We start from the raw sequence: 16330 nt of genomic DNA on the forward strand, positions 1-16330 counted from the left end.
TTTTACCTAAGTAACTATTATTTTCGGCTTTTTTTCATGTGGGGATACTGGGACACCTCAAAAACTACCCATACAGTAAATCAGATATAAACCCCTCACATTTTTACCAGGTCAGTAATCCCTCCGCCCAATAAATGTCTACATCGGCCGTATTTCTTTGAATCCAAATAAACACAACACAAAAATTATCACGCAAAAAAAGTCAACCAAAGCTTCAAATGTCACCAATTGTAATTCAGATAAGCAAAGTGACATAAATATTCGATTTCTCATAAATGTTTCACAACCAGGATATATAAATAGTTAAACTCAAGAAATTAAACAAATTACGGTGCAGTCACTTTAACAGTCTTGTTATATAAACATACAGCATAACAACTTTCTTGCAAATATATACAAGTGTTCATTAACAGGACGTCTTTCAAAATTTAGCTGAGCGAGAAACTTTCGTCCTGTTTGCACAATGCCGTAACATCTCGTGGAATTAACCTTACGGTTGACAGGTTAATACTAAGGAATGCATTGCAAACAATAACTTGTAATTAATAAACTTGATTAACTGTGAGGTCCTCTTATTATTTGGAACGTTGAGCAGATTTATAAATGCTTACCCCGTTAAATCCACACTTCAGGATTATGACGACCCAAGAATGGAAAGCGCTTAGAAATGAAGACTTCGCATTTTTTCCCTAACTATAAAAACATCATACACGATATATCTATGACGTCTTTCATTACAAACCGAAACCTCTGTCAAAAAGAGATTGTTACAAAAACTAGAAATTTCTGAGACAGTTAGGCATACATGTACAAAAGCAGCAAAAATATATCAATTCCTGCAAAGAAATAAGTCGTGCAAAATGGACCTCGTTGCTCATTTCACTCTTCTTGTGATTTATTCCGGTGTGCCGGACACAACATCAGTCACTAAAGACGAGTGATGTTGCCTTCAAACAAAACACATAAAAATACATTAGAACAAGGTTAAATCATAGAGAGTGCCCGAATTAGAATATTTCTAGAATTGTTTTTTTTTGTCACAATATAAAATGTTAAAAGAGGCATCAACTGAAAGCACTGTGCAATAGCTATATTTAAATGGTAAATGGCTTTTCATTCTATTTTATAACTGTTATTCATAGAACTGCTTTTTATTTCGGGTCAAACCTTAGCATGCATCAACCAATCAACTTTACACCAAAGTCCTACTCACCATTGGTGTCGCCAAGAGGCTGCCCGTCAACGGCGCGTTCCTGAAAAAAATGACGCCAAAATAAGCACATGCTTAGCAATACTACGCTTTGAACAAACCTAAAAGTGCTCTCCTAGCTTTGCAAGTGCATGCATTACCCAAGGAAGGGCACAGCTTATTATCCCAGCAGTCTTTCGTTTGGAATGGCGATAAACATACTTTATTTTCTGCTAGAGATAGAGGCTCGACTGAAAACCACATAGCTCAGACCTGAACTTTGCAGTCGCACAAACATAACAAGGCACATACTTACAGTTTTTAATCCATACTGAGTGAAGTAAAAAAAGACAGATTTTTCCTTAAGTTTTCGAAAACTTTAGGTGGCTCTGAACCCCATGTAAGGAATTTTTTTTTTTTAACTTTGCCAAAACTTGCATCTTATCCTGCTCATCAAAATTGCTGATAAAAAAGAGTTTCACCCTGCCATTTTTGAACTTTTTCAAATTAAGGGTGTTTCTAGCAGGTCACACTGTTGCTATGGTTATAACTAGTGTCACGAAAATGGTTACAACGTGTACACCGATGATTGGGCAGTTTTTTGATAGCGTGATTGTAACATCAACTGATAAGGAGTGGTTATAGTGACCCATCAAAATCTCCATCTTGAAGAGGGCTGAAAACTGTCTTGAGCCACCTTAAGGGTTCATATGGCGAGCAAAGTTAACGCACCTGGTTAGGAGGCTCTTCCACTGTAGGTCCTTCCTCAAGGTAGGCCCCACTATTTGTGTGTGCAAGCTCATGTTCAGATGGTTTAATTCCATTCTTGACATGGGGGAGATTGATCCACTGGCCACTATCCGTAACAACAACAGCAACAGAAAAAAATACTGGTCAATGGACAAGATAAGAAGATTGCCCCTTGTATCACTTCGAGATCATGTTTCGAACTCAAGAGAAAAACGTTAAGCTACTATTATTTAGCCTCAATACCGCCCAGGTTAGCCTTAAAAGCACTCCGGTTGACCCAATTAGGGCAAGGGATACCTTTCCGTTTTTTTAACCTTTTATTTGAACGAGAGGGTAAACCTCTGTCAGATTAAGAAGAAAATAAAACTAAAACCCACAGAAAGTTACAAATTTTAGAAAACATAGAATAAAATTTAATGAAAAAAGGTGCAAACATTTACCTAGACACGAAATTCTACTTCGAACTTGAAGATCTAACTCGGCTTGAAACTCGAACTCAAAATTGTACCTTGCAGTCATAAATTTAATATACTCATGGATATGAAGACTTAAGTCTCAAACATTGCTTAAGCTAGATGTAAAAAATGTGGCATTACAAGACTATAATCCTACAATTCATTTATCTGTACAGACATTGTTAAGAAAAATCACAGACCGTTCATTCTTGGACACCGCTCTGAACCTTTCTCCGTTCTGTACCCCTGCCTTTACAATGGTGACACTAAATAGACTTGGGTTAGTCCAGTTTAGTTTCAACGTAAAAAGTTGAATCACTTTCGTTTACAGGCTTGCTTTCAATGTCGTGTCTCGTTATGGGGAGTTCAAGGACATGGAAATTCAACCGTTTACCACTTGAAATAAGCCCAATGGATCTACAAGCCCCGTTAAGAAGAAGAGGGCGTGGAAAAATAAATAGTGTCCTGCAATGTTTTACGTTTTTTGCACTTTATAATTGAATACAATGTCAAATACTTACGTGTTGTCTTCATATCCCTGCAAAACGTCTGAGGACGAAAACGGCGAGAATATTAGGATAAACCGAGACCAATACAGTGGTGAACATATCTGTCCCAGATTAAAATTCACCAAGGAAACGTTCAATCACGAGAGGTTTAAAAATACTCCTAAGACAACAGGCCATTATGGTGAATATCCACTATTTAAAATCACGTAGGTGCCTCAAGACACATTCTGAACTCGTTCACACCTTAAAAGACCATGCACTTTTCGGGAAAGGCACAGTGACGTCATCAACGGAGCATTCCAGAAATTTCGGGAAGACTGAGTACTAGCTTTTGGTAGTGAGGAAAAAATAGTCAATCGGTTCCAAAGGCAATAACATCATCGACCAGTCATAGGAAACAGGTTTCCCAAAGGAAACCAAAAATCCTAGCTCCCGTAAACCCTAGTGTCCAATCTACAGAGACGAATTCATGTCAGCAGGGACTTGCCTCCTCGAGCTCCATTCCTTCTGGCTATAGTGAGTGAGTGTTTCGCAACAATCAAACAGAAAACGGCTCCACATTACAGCACATTTACTATATGAAGGCCCCTTCGTTGTTCTGTGGCAACACATATATCAAATGAATAATGTGCGTGATCTGCGAGTGACAGATTTTAAAAGAAAGAAACTTTTACTATTGGTCAGTTCACTCTTTGTTACTACCCAAGTTGTTACGAATGTGAAGAACTGGCCTCTCACTTTGCCTTGAACTGTCTGCTGTGTAGGAAAGCTAAGGTCTGTTAATACGTTAACTAGCCTTCTACCACAGACAAAGGCATAAAGCAAGCAACTATTTGTTCCTGGTAAGGTTTTTCTATTACATGTTCTAGTGAACTATTCTACCTTTTTTTGCCTTCCGATTGTCGTGTACACAGCAATGAATCATAGCGCAGACCAACACCAGGAAAATGAGTCCACCAATGGCTCCAATCAAAGCTATCATCCATGAAGCCACCTTTACACTCCGCGCGGCTACAGACGGAGCACTAACTGTAGTTGTAATAGTTGGAGCTGGGGTAGCTAAACGGAGGATAAAAAAGAAATCAGGTCAGGAACAGTTACGTCTGTTGTGTTACGCAATTGTGGTTTTCCATTGTGACAGGGAATTACCAGAGCATCAGGTCTCTTCATACTCAGCCTTAATAACGCACGACTCAAAGGCTTTCATCTGGGCCAAACGATTTCTACCTTTCTTTTTCTTTAAGTATTAGGTGTCCCCGATTAGTCGGCTCCCTGTAGGGACAGCCGGCTAGTAGCTACAATACACAAATAAAAGCTGTGTTTGTTGTTGGTGTTTGTTGTTCAGCCCATCAATCCATCAAGAGTAAAGGCAAAAATTATCCCACATATCTATTAAAAACACGGGACATTATAGGCTAACACTCGTCTCCATATTTCATTTTGACATTCCCCTTTCACTTACGATTACATGAACAGAATCTCGCTTAAGACTTAGTTATATTTAATATAAGCCTTTTTTTTCTTACACAACTTGTTTTACTCAAAGAAACAGACCCATATCATATAGGTGGATAGTGTGAGTAGAACTAACCGAAGTGGAACCAGAATGGAACTAAACCGCAAGCAAACATCACTATAATTTCAGTGAGGCGTCATTGCCATTTTGAAATATGGCTCCTTTGTGTGACATCTCTTTAGTGTCACTAATTGCCTTATACGGTGACAATGTCATTTTGATATATATGGAGGCGAGTGCTAAAAGACTTTTCATGTTACTATATGTACGAAGAAGAACAACAGAGACAGAATTTTGTTGTGTTCTTAACTTATCCCTTCAAAGGCGCGGAGTTACTACAACCGGATGGCGTGCTAGGTTACCTCAGGTTATCCTTTACCAGTTTTTTTTTCCCTTGCTGCCCTATATAAATGGTATATACAAAATGGCATCACGACTCACTTGGAAGAATGAGTCGGAGAGTGTCCCTTGCTACGGATAAGGAACTTATAGTGCCATTGTCAGAAACAGAGGTTTCCAAGATCTTAACCAAATCTTCAACAGTCTTATTCCCTTTGAGGAAAACTAAAGTGAAGTTGATCACAACGCTTCCATTCCTGTCAAAATAAAACAAAACTTGTTAGTCAAAGGTTACAGCGCCATTGTGGATTGTCTGCCAATAACTGTATTTCATGTCAAAACGTTTCAAGCTTCTCTGATTGGTTAAAACGCATTATTCTCTGATTTGACACTAGCTACAAGCAAACACAGCACCATAGCCACTCTCGAGTCTTAATAATCAGCCCTTTTGAAAGTATTTCTTTACGGCGCCGCTTTCAATTTTTTTACGTCTAAAAAGAGCAGGTCTTCCGTGTGTTTAATTTTCCGGTGAATTAAATTGTCAATAATTTCAATTCTTTAAAACAAGATGAATCGCCAGTTTTACTTTGAAAAGGGGAAACAAAAAACAAAACAAAACAAAACAAAAAAAACAAAACAAAACAAAAAAACAAAACAAAACAAAAAAAAAAAAGAAGCAAAATTGGTGGTGATCACCGAATCCCTCTTGAGGAAACGTCATATATTTACAAATCTAACATGCTTCCAATTCCACCGCAGGTTTTGCGCTTTTCAAAATAGCTGTTATTGAAGTTATGAGCGGTTTGACATACAAACGAGACGAAAGGGTCAATTTTGCTTTGTATTGACTCGTTCGCCTCGTTTGTATGCCTTTTTAAACAAAGGAATATTTGATCGCAGGCTCAACTGCAATAAGAGCTATTGAACTGCTACCAATTTGCCTGCATGCATAACACAGTTGAGACGAAAAGTTACAAATAAAAAACTGCCAGTCTTACAGGATGCCGTCAACCTTGACATGTCCAAACTGGATTACATCTTTGTACAATTCAGTCACCTGCGAATTAAAAATGAAAAAAATTAAAAATTAAAAAAAAAAAAGAGGAAAAAGAAGAGGGGAAAAACCAGCCTTGCATTATTTTAGTTTTCTCTCCATGAGTGTCTTTCAACTATTGACACAATGATGTTTAATTTTGGTACAATTAAGCTGCTGCTAGGGATTCTTTCCAAGAATCTCTGGGTCAGCTTGGCTAAAATTGTACTGCTTCATCGACCACACCTGAAAAGGACAGATACAAATCCAAGAAATACCAGTCACCCTGTAAGGAGAACATGCCACTCATTAAGAAAACATTCACTTTAAAGTGCACCTAACCCCAAAAATTTTTTTTCGCTAGAACGAATCTACTTATTATTTGAAATAGTTCCACGAAAAAATTTTTGGATTCCGTTAAATCCTCGATTTTCTGTGTCACGACGAAATCTCGAAAATAGCTCCAAAACACCGCCATTTTGTTTCACGACCGAGTTTGAAGAGAATGGGTCCAGCGGCTCTTGTGACGTCTACCCAGGAAGGTTGGATATCTCATTTCCTCTCATTTCCTTCAGGATGGTGCAATACACATTCGAAAAGCGCGCAGAAACGCCTTCCAGAGGCGCTATCGGCTGTTGCAGCAATATTCCAGATTTCAAGAAAGATATACTGTACAATTTACTGACGATGATCGGCTAATGGTGCAATAAAGACGTAAACGATGGTTGATTTTGTCGAACCAAAACAAGCGAACTGAATCTGTGAGAACCATTGAAGAACTCTCACTGGAATTTGTTCCGCAGATTTTCGAACGCTATTTTCATAAATTTTCTGCTTAAAGCTAAACAGCAATTTGTAGAAATACCACCGACAACCTATATCTTCCAATCCCGCAGTATTTATAACATAACCGGCAACGTTGTGTGATCCGGTCATGATCAAGAAGCGTTATACTGATATGTAAATAGATCGCAACTGTACGCCGCTAACCAACACTTATTTCTCTTTCGATTTAGATGAAAGTCGAAGATTAATCCTCTAGAATTACATGATAACAAAATTGTTAGACTCACAGAGTTTTTCGAAGGTTTGGAAATCAGCAGTGTGACAAAGATTCTGTGCAATAGCGTCGAAAATATGACCGCGTAACATTATCTGCGGACCGCTTAGGGAACACACCCTTTTCGCTTATCCGACGAATTTCACTGCAAACTTTGAGAACAATTTACATTGGTTATTTGGAGTTACGACTTAAAACGTGTGACAATGTGAAATCGGTAATTGCATGAAATGTTTCCTTCCGCCTTGCTTCCCGCAGCTTCAAAAATACAGCTCCAAACAATACGATTTTCAATCGATCGAAGCCAATGTTTTGGAGGTCATCAAGTCTCGAAAACTGCAACACGTACGTCGCTCTTATAAACATGAAGCATTCAACTGAAAGTAAAACACAAACTGGATTTAACAGAACCTTGACAAAAGACATTCTCGGTAAGGACAAATGTAAACGGGCTATAAACACGCGTGGGAATCTTATGTTTAGTTGACGAAATTACCATCCAAAGCAGTCCTTGAGTTTTCTCTCCTGCTGTTCGTTTGCCTGCTCCTCCACTTCGTATCTAGCTTTCCATTCCTAATATACAAGCAGCTCGTCCGCAAAGACGTCTTCCCCGTCGTCGCTTGAAATATTGTAAATTGCTCTCAAAGCTCTAAGCAGTGAGTTCACAGTTGTCGAACGTGCTCGATCGAAGTTTATTTCGGAGCCTTCCGAATCGAAACTTAACTCTGACTCCAGTGACGAAAAAGAAATGATTCTGAGACAAAACTTGGACGTTTTAGTCCCAAAATACATCGGTACGATTAGTTTTGCATTCTATTTTCTCGAGCAAATACAGTGAGTTGACTGCGCTATTGTGTTTGGTTCCTGGGTAGACGTCATCAGGTACCGCCGCCCCAGACCCCCTAAAACGCGGTCGTGAAACACTTGATCGCGACTTTGAAAGGGCATAGAAAATCGAGGATTCAACCAAATTCAAAAATTTCTTCGCCCAAGTGCTTCAAATAAAGTCTAGATTTGTTTTAGCGAAAAAAAAAATTTGGGGGTTAGGTGCACTTTAACAGGAAAGAAACGCCAACTGGAGAAATAAAGTGGGCCAAAAGACAAGAGAAATTGTTACAGCAGTTGGAACATGAATAAATTTCAAAGCGTTGTAGAAAGATGCCAGTGTGTTGCACGTTCATGTTCAAAAATGACAAAAAAAAAAAAAACGTTCTTCTACTCCTGCATAATTAACATTTTCAATATGTAATGACAAAGCGAGGTTTGGTTATTACTTTTGCCTCCTGTGTCATCACAATACTGTGGATATTACTGTGCTGTGCCTGAGGAAGAGAAACAAGACTTTGAGAGAGCAAAATACTTACACTAGTTTTAAAGAGATCACTAAGCTCTTTGAACCTCTTACTGCTGTGGTTCTTGTAGTCTGGGTGATACTGGACCTGTTTCAGTTTTACTTCACCTCTTACATTTTCACTTTGCTGTGGAACTGCAGCGAAAAACAGAAGCAGCTATGTTACCAACATCGCCCAAATACACAACGCAAAGTTGTATCTGCTTGCCAGAAGTGATTGGATATAAGACCAAGGTTGGGCATGCTGTGCTATGAATCTTCACATCGACACATGCACCAATACCTCAACAGTTAAACAACCTTTATTGAATGATCATCCTTAAGACTGAGTAAGTGTCTGCTTAATACAAAACAGGTCTGACAAAACTTAACTCAAACATACTTGGAAACCTGAATGCAATGTTTTACATACGTTTTGTTTTTTTTCCTATTTTCTATTGCAGTTTGACACTCACTAAAGCGTGTCTGTTTCCAAAAGAAAGGGTACCTTCTTCCAGTTCCAAAAAAAAAGGTTTTCGTAGCTAGAGTTGGCTATACTGGATGAATGTGATTTTTGCAATTGCCCGCTGAATGCATTGTAGGCTGTCCACAGTTCGGACTATAACTTTCAGTAACTTTTTGAAACATAATGATGGTAAATCACAGTATCGTAACCAGTCTGCACCAGATGAAGCGCTCTAAATCAAGCACCCATTATTCAGTAATCAAATCATTGAATCATTGAACATTTGACGCATGTCAGGTACATGTATACAATGTATGTACGGTTTCAACGGTAGTATGATTATAATATATATGTACTTCCGTCTTGGAGTTTCACCGGATACAAGTTTGACCATAATTTGCATTTTTTTTTAAAAACAAACCGTTTAAATAAACATACCGTCATACATATTTAACTTCCAGGCTCAATATTTGTTCCTTATTTTAGTGTGTGTGTGTGTGTTTGTGTGTTGGTTGTATATATATAAAAATATGGTTTGTAAAGTACAAGAGCGAATAAAGAAATATAATATATAGTGGATAACAGCATCGTAACAGTCTAAACATGAAATTGTTATCCTGTAGCAACGAAGGTTATATTGTCAAAAAGACTTACTCGGCTCATCGCAGTTTGTTCCTTCATAACCAAAATCACAGCTACAGTTGTAGGCAGGGGTCTTCAAGTCTCTACAGCTTCCTTTCAAGCAGGGATTACTAGAACAAGGTCTTACTGTGAAAAACAATATGATAATTTTATGTCCTAACAGTTGACAGAAAACTTGGTCAGTACCTGCTTACCACGTCTATGTTTATTTTCTTTTACCCCAGTTTGGGTCATCACTCCCATGCTATGAAAAGAAACCCTTTGGAAGGTTTGTTTTCAAAACAGATGTTCCACAAAATTTAAAGTACTCAGTGGAATGCTCATCGCACATTGAACTGTGCAACATTTTGTGACTACTTACAAACTTTCCAACATTTTTTTGTTGATGTGGTTACTCTTATGAGTTGAAATGAACTTGACGTAAATTTCTGTCCTTATCTCTTCATCACATTTGCCTAGCCCAATAGTTCTCTGCGTTATATACTTCATGTTTGAAAGTTCTCCTTATAATTCTGGTAACACATCTTTTTGTTTACCGGATCGTGAAAGCATGTCAATGACTAAATCTTGCAAAGTCAAACAGAAGTAAGACTTGCCTAAAACTGTGACAGTTGCATTGGCAGCCGCTGGTGGCTGTACCCCATTATCAGCAGTGCAAGTGTAAGTCTTAACATACGCCACACTGGAGCTGTTGATGACAAGTGTCTTGTCATTGCCAACTGTGCCATTCTCTCCCACAGCAGAGTATGAGATATTTGGAACAGGGTTTCCAATAGCGTTACAGAACAGAGTCACGGGCTCTCCAACCCAAATGACTTGGTCCACTGGACGGGTAACTATCTCTGAAGGATCTGATAACAATAAAGACACAACAATAAATTCAGCAATATCATCCTCTAAGTTCGGTTTGTAGCTTGCACACCAGTTGACAAAATCACAGTGAATATTCAATGTTTTCTGTAAAGTATGATGAAGTCTTGAAAAAAAAAGCACACACAAAAAAATAACTCTAAAATAAGAACAAACAAAAACAATGAAATTAAACGTGCAAGGAAATGTATTTAAGGAACAGAGACTGTTAATGATAAAATAAATTAATTACATATACCATAGAAAGTGTGAAGGCCAAGACATTAGTAGATAGAACTTGAAGTTGATAATAGAGCGGTTTTCAATTGAGTGTACTAAAACCAGAACCAAAGTAATCACTCTAGCCAATCAGAAAAGACACAGACAATAAAGTAAACCATTAAAACTAGAAGTACATGTAATTAGATGAAGCTGACGCAAAGCGCGCGAAAACGTGTGCGAGTGTTTCACGATTGGTTTTGGTTTTACTTCTGATTGGATGGAAAAGTGGCGCGACGTTTTTAAGCCAGTCGTGTAACGTAGTAGTGCAAAACTTATAACTTTTCGACACTAGAATAAAAACCGCTCTCAAAAAAGCGGTTTTCAATTGAGTGTCGTAAAACCAAAACCAAACCAATTACATACCAATTAGACTACTCAGCCAAATTCAAACCGTAGTAAAACCAAGACCAAAACCAAAGTAATTGTCTAATTACTTTCTTATTTAGTTTCTATTGTAGTTTTTAGCTCATTTGACATTATTATACCTTTTAGTTTTCAGTTGCTTTATAGCTCACTTTTGTAATGCGCAGGTGATCACATATTCATGTAACCTGCGCAATATAAATCTAAATTATTATTATTATTATTATTATTATTATTATTATTACTATTATTATTACATGTATACCTACTTTTATAGCTACTTAATATGTTGTAAAAACATACAATCAAGATAAATAGTATTAATTCAGTGACCAAAACTAAACTTCACTACCACGAATTGCAAGCAGAAGTGGAGACTATTTCTCTCATATGACGTAAAAAACCTTTTCAACAAGAGAATTTATTCACTAGGCCACAGGGCAATAATATTGCCAGTATGCAAGATTCTTTCTTCAATCACATTACAAGCCAAACCACGACTTCACATGATTTGCCTCATATGCGGTCCCTATATACTCACACAACACATCAACAGCAACATTTGACGATGCATTTTTCCCAATCCCATTCCAAGCGTAACACTGGAAGAGACCAGAATCAGCTCTTGTGACATTTGGTAACGTAACTGAGGCATTCTTTGCTAACACTGAATTATCACTTCCTCTGATCCATGATACATCTGGTGGTGGATTACCAGTGACGTGGCAAACAAGTGACAAATGATTACCCTCAACCACTGGGCTTATTGATTTAATTAAAACCTCTGGAGAATCTGAGAAAGAAAGAAAGACAGACGTCTCATATAAATATTATGCAAGTTGAAAACGAAGAAAAACTACACTTAGATGATTCATATAATCTGAGATCTGAGAACTTCAATGGCCAATACTATCAACCTCACTTGATTTTCACAGTGTAAAAATAAGGATACGTTTGATTGGGGTATGTAAATAGTAATTGTTGATTATTTTAAAATGATTACGAAGAAATGATTTATGATGGTAATAAAACCGAGTGGAGTCCAATTCGGTTGGTAATTATACGAGTGAGTAACAATCTGAGCGATCTATAGCCATAAAGAACTACCGACTTAAAATCCACGAAGGAAAGTAGAAGCCTCTCATTAATTAGAGACAGTTATTTGTATATTTTTTTAGTTGTATATTTATTGTATAGACACTTTTTTCTGTATTGTTAGAGAAGTTATGTAGTATTGTAAGCCTCGTAAACCTTATTCATTTATTTCCCTTTCGGGTGTTAAGTTTAAGTAGTGTAGTAGTGTGAAGTAGTGTAGTATACAATGTGGATGTACAAGTAAGTATGTAAAGTAATTAAGTAACTTACTATGTAGTGTAGTAGTGTGTAGTAGTGTAATATACAATGTAGGTGTAGAGTCAAGTAGTATGTAATGTAAGCAAGTACTATTCAGTACGCGTGTACAAGTTCCTGTTTTTCAAATGTAATGAAATGAATGTAATGTAATTATAAAAATAAAGGATAATAAAAAATAAAATAAATAAATAAAAAATAAACAGTACAACGTGTAGAGTTAACTGCTTGGCACCCCAGGTCCCAGGACTCAGTTAAGTTTTAGGTTGGCCATGTTTGTTTACCAAACACTTCCAGCGATGTCCAATCTATCCCTTGCTTTATATTTCTTGTTATGTGATTATCCCCGTCTTTCTTAGCTATGTTTAGTTTTATCGTATTGTAATTCTACTGTTTCTGCTCAATTGTAGAATGTTCCTTCATCGCTGAAGAATTAAAACTATCGTTCATCGAGAAGAGTTTTTCTTCACAATGTAAGTTAACAGAAAAACAACTTCCAGAAAGCATATAATTATAGTGGGTCAACAAAAAGTTGCCGAAAGAATGTCAAAGCAAAATAGAGGGTTTTAACTTAAGAAGACTTCTGAAATACACTGTATCTGATTGACCCCTCATCCCATGAGAGAACAACATGAGAACAAAGTTGCACGTTGCTGAAAACAACTTCAAGGCAAGTTGCTTGAGTTGTTACCAATTTACCACTATGTTTATGGCTATGTAAACAAGAATAGTGTGGAGGCAATTAGCACTGCAAGCAATATCTTACAAACTCAAACATTTCAATTACTTTTTCCTGCATCATTTATTTTGGTTAGTTTTACAAGGAGATTGCAGTTGTAAAGCAGCTCCATTGCAAGTAGCTATAAAAATTTAAAGTCCATGAATGGATCTGAGGATTACATGGAATTCCACGAATTTGCCAAATACGTGTAATCGTGTAAAATATTCCATACTGGTCTGGAACATGCAGATGATGATAAAATGTAATAATTGTTATTTCCAGAGTTGACTGAAAGAACATCTTGGTTTTTATAACATAACTAGTCTATAGGAACTACAGCTCTCTACCTCCCAATATTTATCAACTGAATAATCATTAGATCATTCATTCTTGAAAGTGTCATGGAGTCTGTGTCCCCATTGCCAGAAGTTCTCTAATACTTCCCCTTTCCTTTCACAAATTCCCTTTTAATTCTATAATCAAGAGATTTGCATTAAATACTTACAGTGAACAGTGACATTGACTGTGTCTGTGGCAGCTGCTTCCACTCCATTACTGGCTGTACACTGATACTGGATCATGTTATCAGGTGTCCCAGGTCTGCTTACATTCACAATGGTGAGCGATGAATTGTGAGAAACAACTTTTGAGCTGCCAATCTGAGTCCAGAGAATAGATGGAGCAGGAACACCACTGATATTGCAAATTAAGGTGATGTTTCCACCTTCAATGACTGTGACAGTTTGAGGAACTACCTCAGCAAATGGAGCCACTGGAAATAAGCACATTTTATCATGTAACATGCATTCGATAATGGTAAGAAAGATATGTACTTGTAAATATGTAGATACAGATGTTTCCTTCTATCATTGAATACATGTACATGTGTACATTGTAAATGGTACCGAAAAATGCAATACATAGATCATCATCCTCCAACGTTTACTTACAGGCATAAACTGACAAGCAAAGAAGCTCATTAAACTTAGAAACCTTTGGCCATTCTTGATACCAACATTAGGGTTGTCAAAAATAGCTGGGCTTCCAGCAAAAACCATAACATTGTATAATTATTTTCGCCATCATCTCTGGCAGGCACTTTCCTGGGTAGTGTTCTGATTTTTTGGAAATCTCCAGCAATACATTCTACTATTTGGAAAAAAGAAACCTTTGTGGCAACCCTGAATATACATGCATACTGTGGGATGTACAAAATAAATCAGTTGTTTGCCTCAACTACATGTATAGTGCTTTCTGACATAATGACATACAACATTTTACAATTTGTCTCCTTAAACAATGGACAGGATGTGTGCTTACACTTACCAACAGCAGTGATACTGACAGTAGCATTGTCTCCTGTGCCATCTGTGTTAATAGGAACACAAGTGTACACTCCATCTGCTATTACAGTGGTGTTAAACACACCTGAACTGCTGTTACCAATGAGATTGTCATTTAAGTAGAAGTCATAAATGTGAGCATCAGGGTTGGCATCTGTTGAGCATTCTATTGACACAGTGGCATCACGCAGCACCGTAGTGTTCTGAGGAAGTGTAGTAATTATCGTTGAAGCTGGGGAATCTGTTGTATACAAAATAAACAAACTTGTCTAATGATTTATATTGGTTAAAGATACAGACCTGTTTCAGTCAATGTATCAGTATACCCCAAAACTGACCATTTTTCATAAAAATTGTTTTTCACTTTTTCAGATATTATATATCCGTAATTTTAAAAAAAATCTCTACGAAAAAAATACCTCTAACTGATAGCTGTCAGTGGGTTGTCACGAGAAGTACATTTAAACGTTGCGTGACAGATTGTCGCGTAGTACGATTGTCAAACGTTTGTGTTTGGTAGTTGGCGAGCTGTTCTGAGTGATCTCTGCTTGTAGATTGTTGATTTGAGCTTAAATATGTCGTCGAAGAAACGCAAAAATTCGTGTCATTTGCAAGTGCGAAGAAAGCACTACAGAGGAGAAAGCCCAGGCAGAAAGGTTTAAAAAACATTCGATCAGAATTGGACTGATGCGTTAGCTGGCTGGTGACAAAGTTTCCTGCTTCTAGCAGGAGAGGTAATGCTTGCACTGCACAAGGATGATATTTGACATTCTCCATGCATTACTTCCTAAGCACTTTCACCGTTTGAAGCAGTAGCGGTAACATCCCAAATCAATTGGTATCTCGTTGGTATCTCGTCTCCCTATTATTATTTTTATTGTTTAGGAGTGCACTCTTTCATTGCCTACAGCATCTCTAAGCTAAGGCGTTTTAAAAATCGTAAAGAAGAAACACGAACAAAAATTATTTTCTAACTAACCTGGGCACACAAGCGGTGGAATTCAGATCTTCCAAAGGATATTTCCCACCCCAGGCAACATTTGGGACCGTTTGTAATTGATACCAGCTCTATTGTTAAAGTAAAATGAACCTTCACTTTATCGATCAAGGTGTCGTTATTGTCACACGTTTTGTGTAATTATCTCATTACACCGGAAGAATGCCTTAAAGTATATTTTCCTTTGTATCTCGAAAGAAAAATTTCAGTGAGTGAAGCACACCTTTTGCATTCATTTCTGGGTAAGTTTTAACGTTTTGTGCTGAAATTTGGAGAGAATGTTGCCAGATAATCAGGCAAAAAAATGGTGTCGGGGAATTTTTAGTTTTTATTTCTTTCAAAAGTTATGACTATTTTAGTGAAGAGAATGCCTTTTTTATCAACTCTCAAAGTTTAACTGTGCGTAAAAAACAAACCACACAAGTAATCGAAACGTCCTGACAATATTTTTAGAGAAAGGTGTCGAGAAGACATAGCAATATTGATCGTGTCGTCTCGCTCAAATCGGACCGGAAACAAACTTGATTAGTGAACCTCTGTACTTTGGGAAATAGAGCGCTATATTCAGAAAACCGTTATTTTTTATTTTAAATATACCTGTGTAATCACAGTTCTTAAGCTTTCAGAAATTACATACTTCACTGAGGTTTGCGTCAAATGTCTGACCGGAAAGCGGCGCCAACGAATGATGGTCATTTGGGGTATTCTGATACCTTTAACTTAGCTACTAGCTACGGTACATGTGTCAAAGGCGCTCGTGAAACACCTGACAGACAGGGTTTTCCTGGGAGAATCTAAGATAGGTTTCTTGATCTCATATCCCACAGATAATTGACATCCAAAGAAACAAAAATCCAATTAGCCACGACAACCTAGTATACATGTACATCGATCCCACTGCAAATTTGAAGTAAAAGGTAATTGATAATAACTCAGCTTATTTTTAGCTCTTATTAACCGAGCAGGAGGTCTGCATGGGAGAATCTAGACCGGCACACCTCGGTCGTGTGTACAGACCTCACTGCGTTCGGTCTGCACTCACGACCTCGGTCAAGATTCTCCCATACAGACCTCCTGCTCGGTTAATAAGATGTTTATTATATGGCAAAAAAGAAAAATTTACATCGTTTAATGAA

General features: G+C 37.4%; 1 protein-coding gene across 1 annotated transcript in view; it reads right to left on the minus strand.

Annotated features, from left to right (window-relative positions):
* Positions 1-213: 213 nt before the first annotated feature.
* LOC110047885 (hemicentin-1-like) overlaps positions 214-16330 on the minus strand; it is a 49506-nt gene continuing 33389 nt past the window's right edge. Inside the window, exons 21-33 of the mRNA XM_089294240.1 lie at positions 14181-14438; positions 13360-13626; positions 11325-11576; positions 9886-10140; positions 9302-9415; positions 8216-8337; positions 5757-5815; positions 4861-5015; positions 3786-3962; positions 2916-2943; positions 1922-2045; positions 1214-1253; positions 214-947 (exon numbers count right to left, since the gene is read on the minus strand). Coding sequence (XP_089150366.1) covers positions 928-947; positions 1214-1253; positions 1922-2045; positions 2916-2943; positions 3786-3962; positions 4861-5015; positions 5757-5815; positions 8216-8337; positions 9302-9415; positions 9886-10140; positions 11325-11576; positions 13360-13626; positions 14181-14438 — 1871 coding nt within the window. The 3' untranslated portion in view covers positions 214-927. The remainder of the gene's footprint in view (positions 948-1213; positions 1254-1921; positions 2046-2915; positions 2944-3785; positions 3963-4860; positions 5016-5756; positions 5816-8215; positions 8338-9301; positions 9416-9885; positions 10141-11324; positions 11577-13359; positions 13627-14180; positions 14439-16330) is intronic.

This window comes from Orbicella faveolata, unplaced genomic scaffold, assembly GCF_042242905.1.
Source record: "Orbicella faveolata isolate gen_17 unplaced genomic scaffold, um_ofav_v1 contig_25, whole genome shotgun sequence".
Taxonomy (NCBI): domain Eukaryota; kingdom Metazoa; phylum Cnidaria; class Anthozoa; order Scleractinia; family Merulinidae; genus Orbicella; species Orbicella faveolata.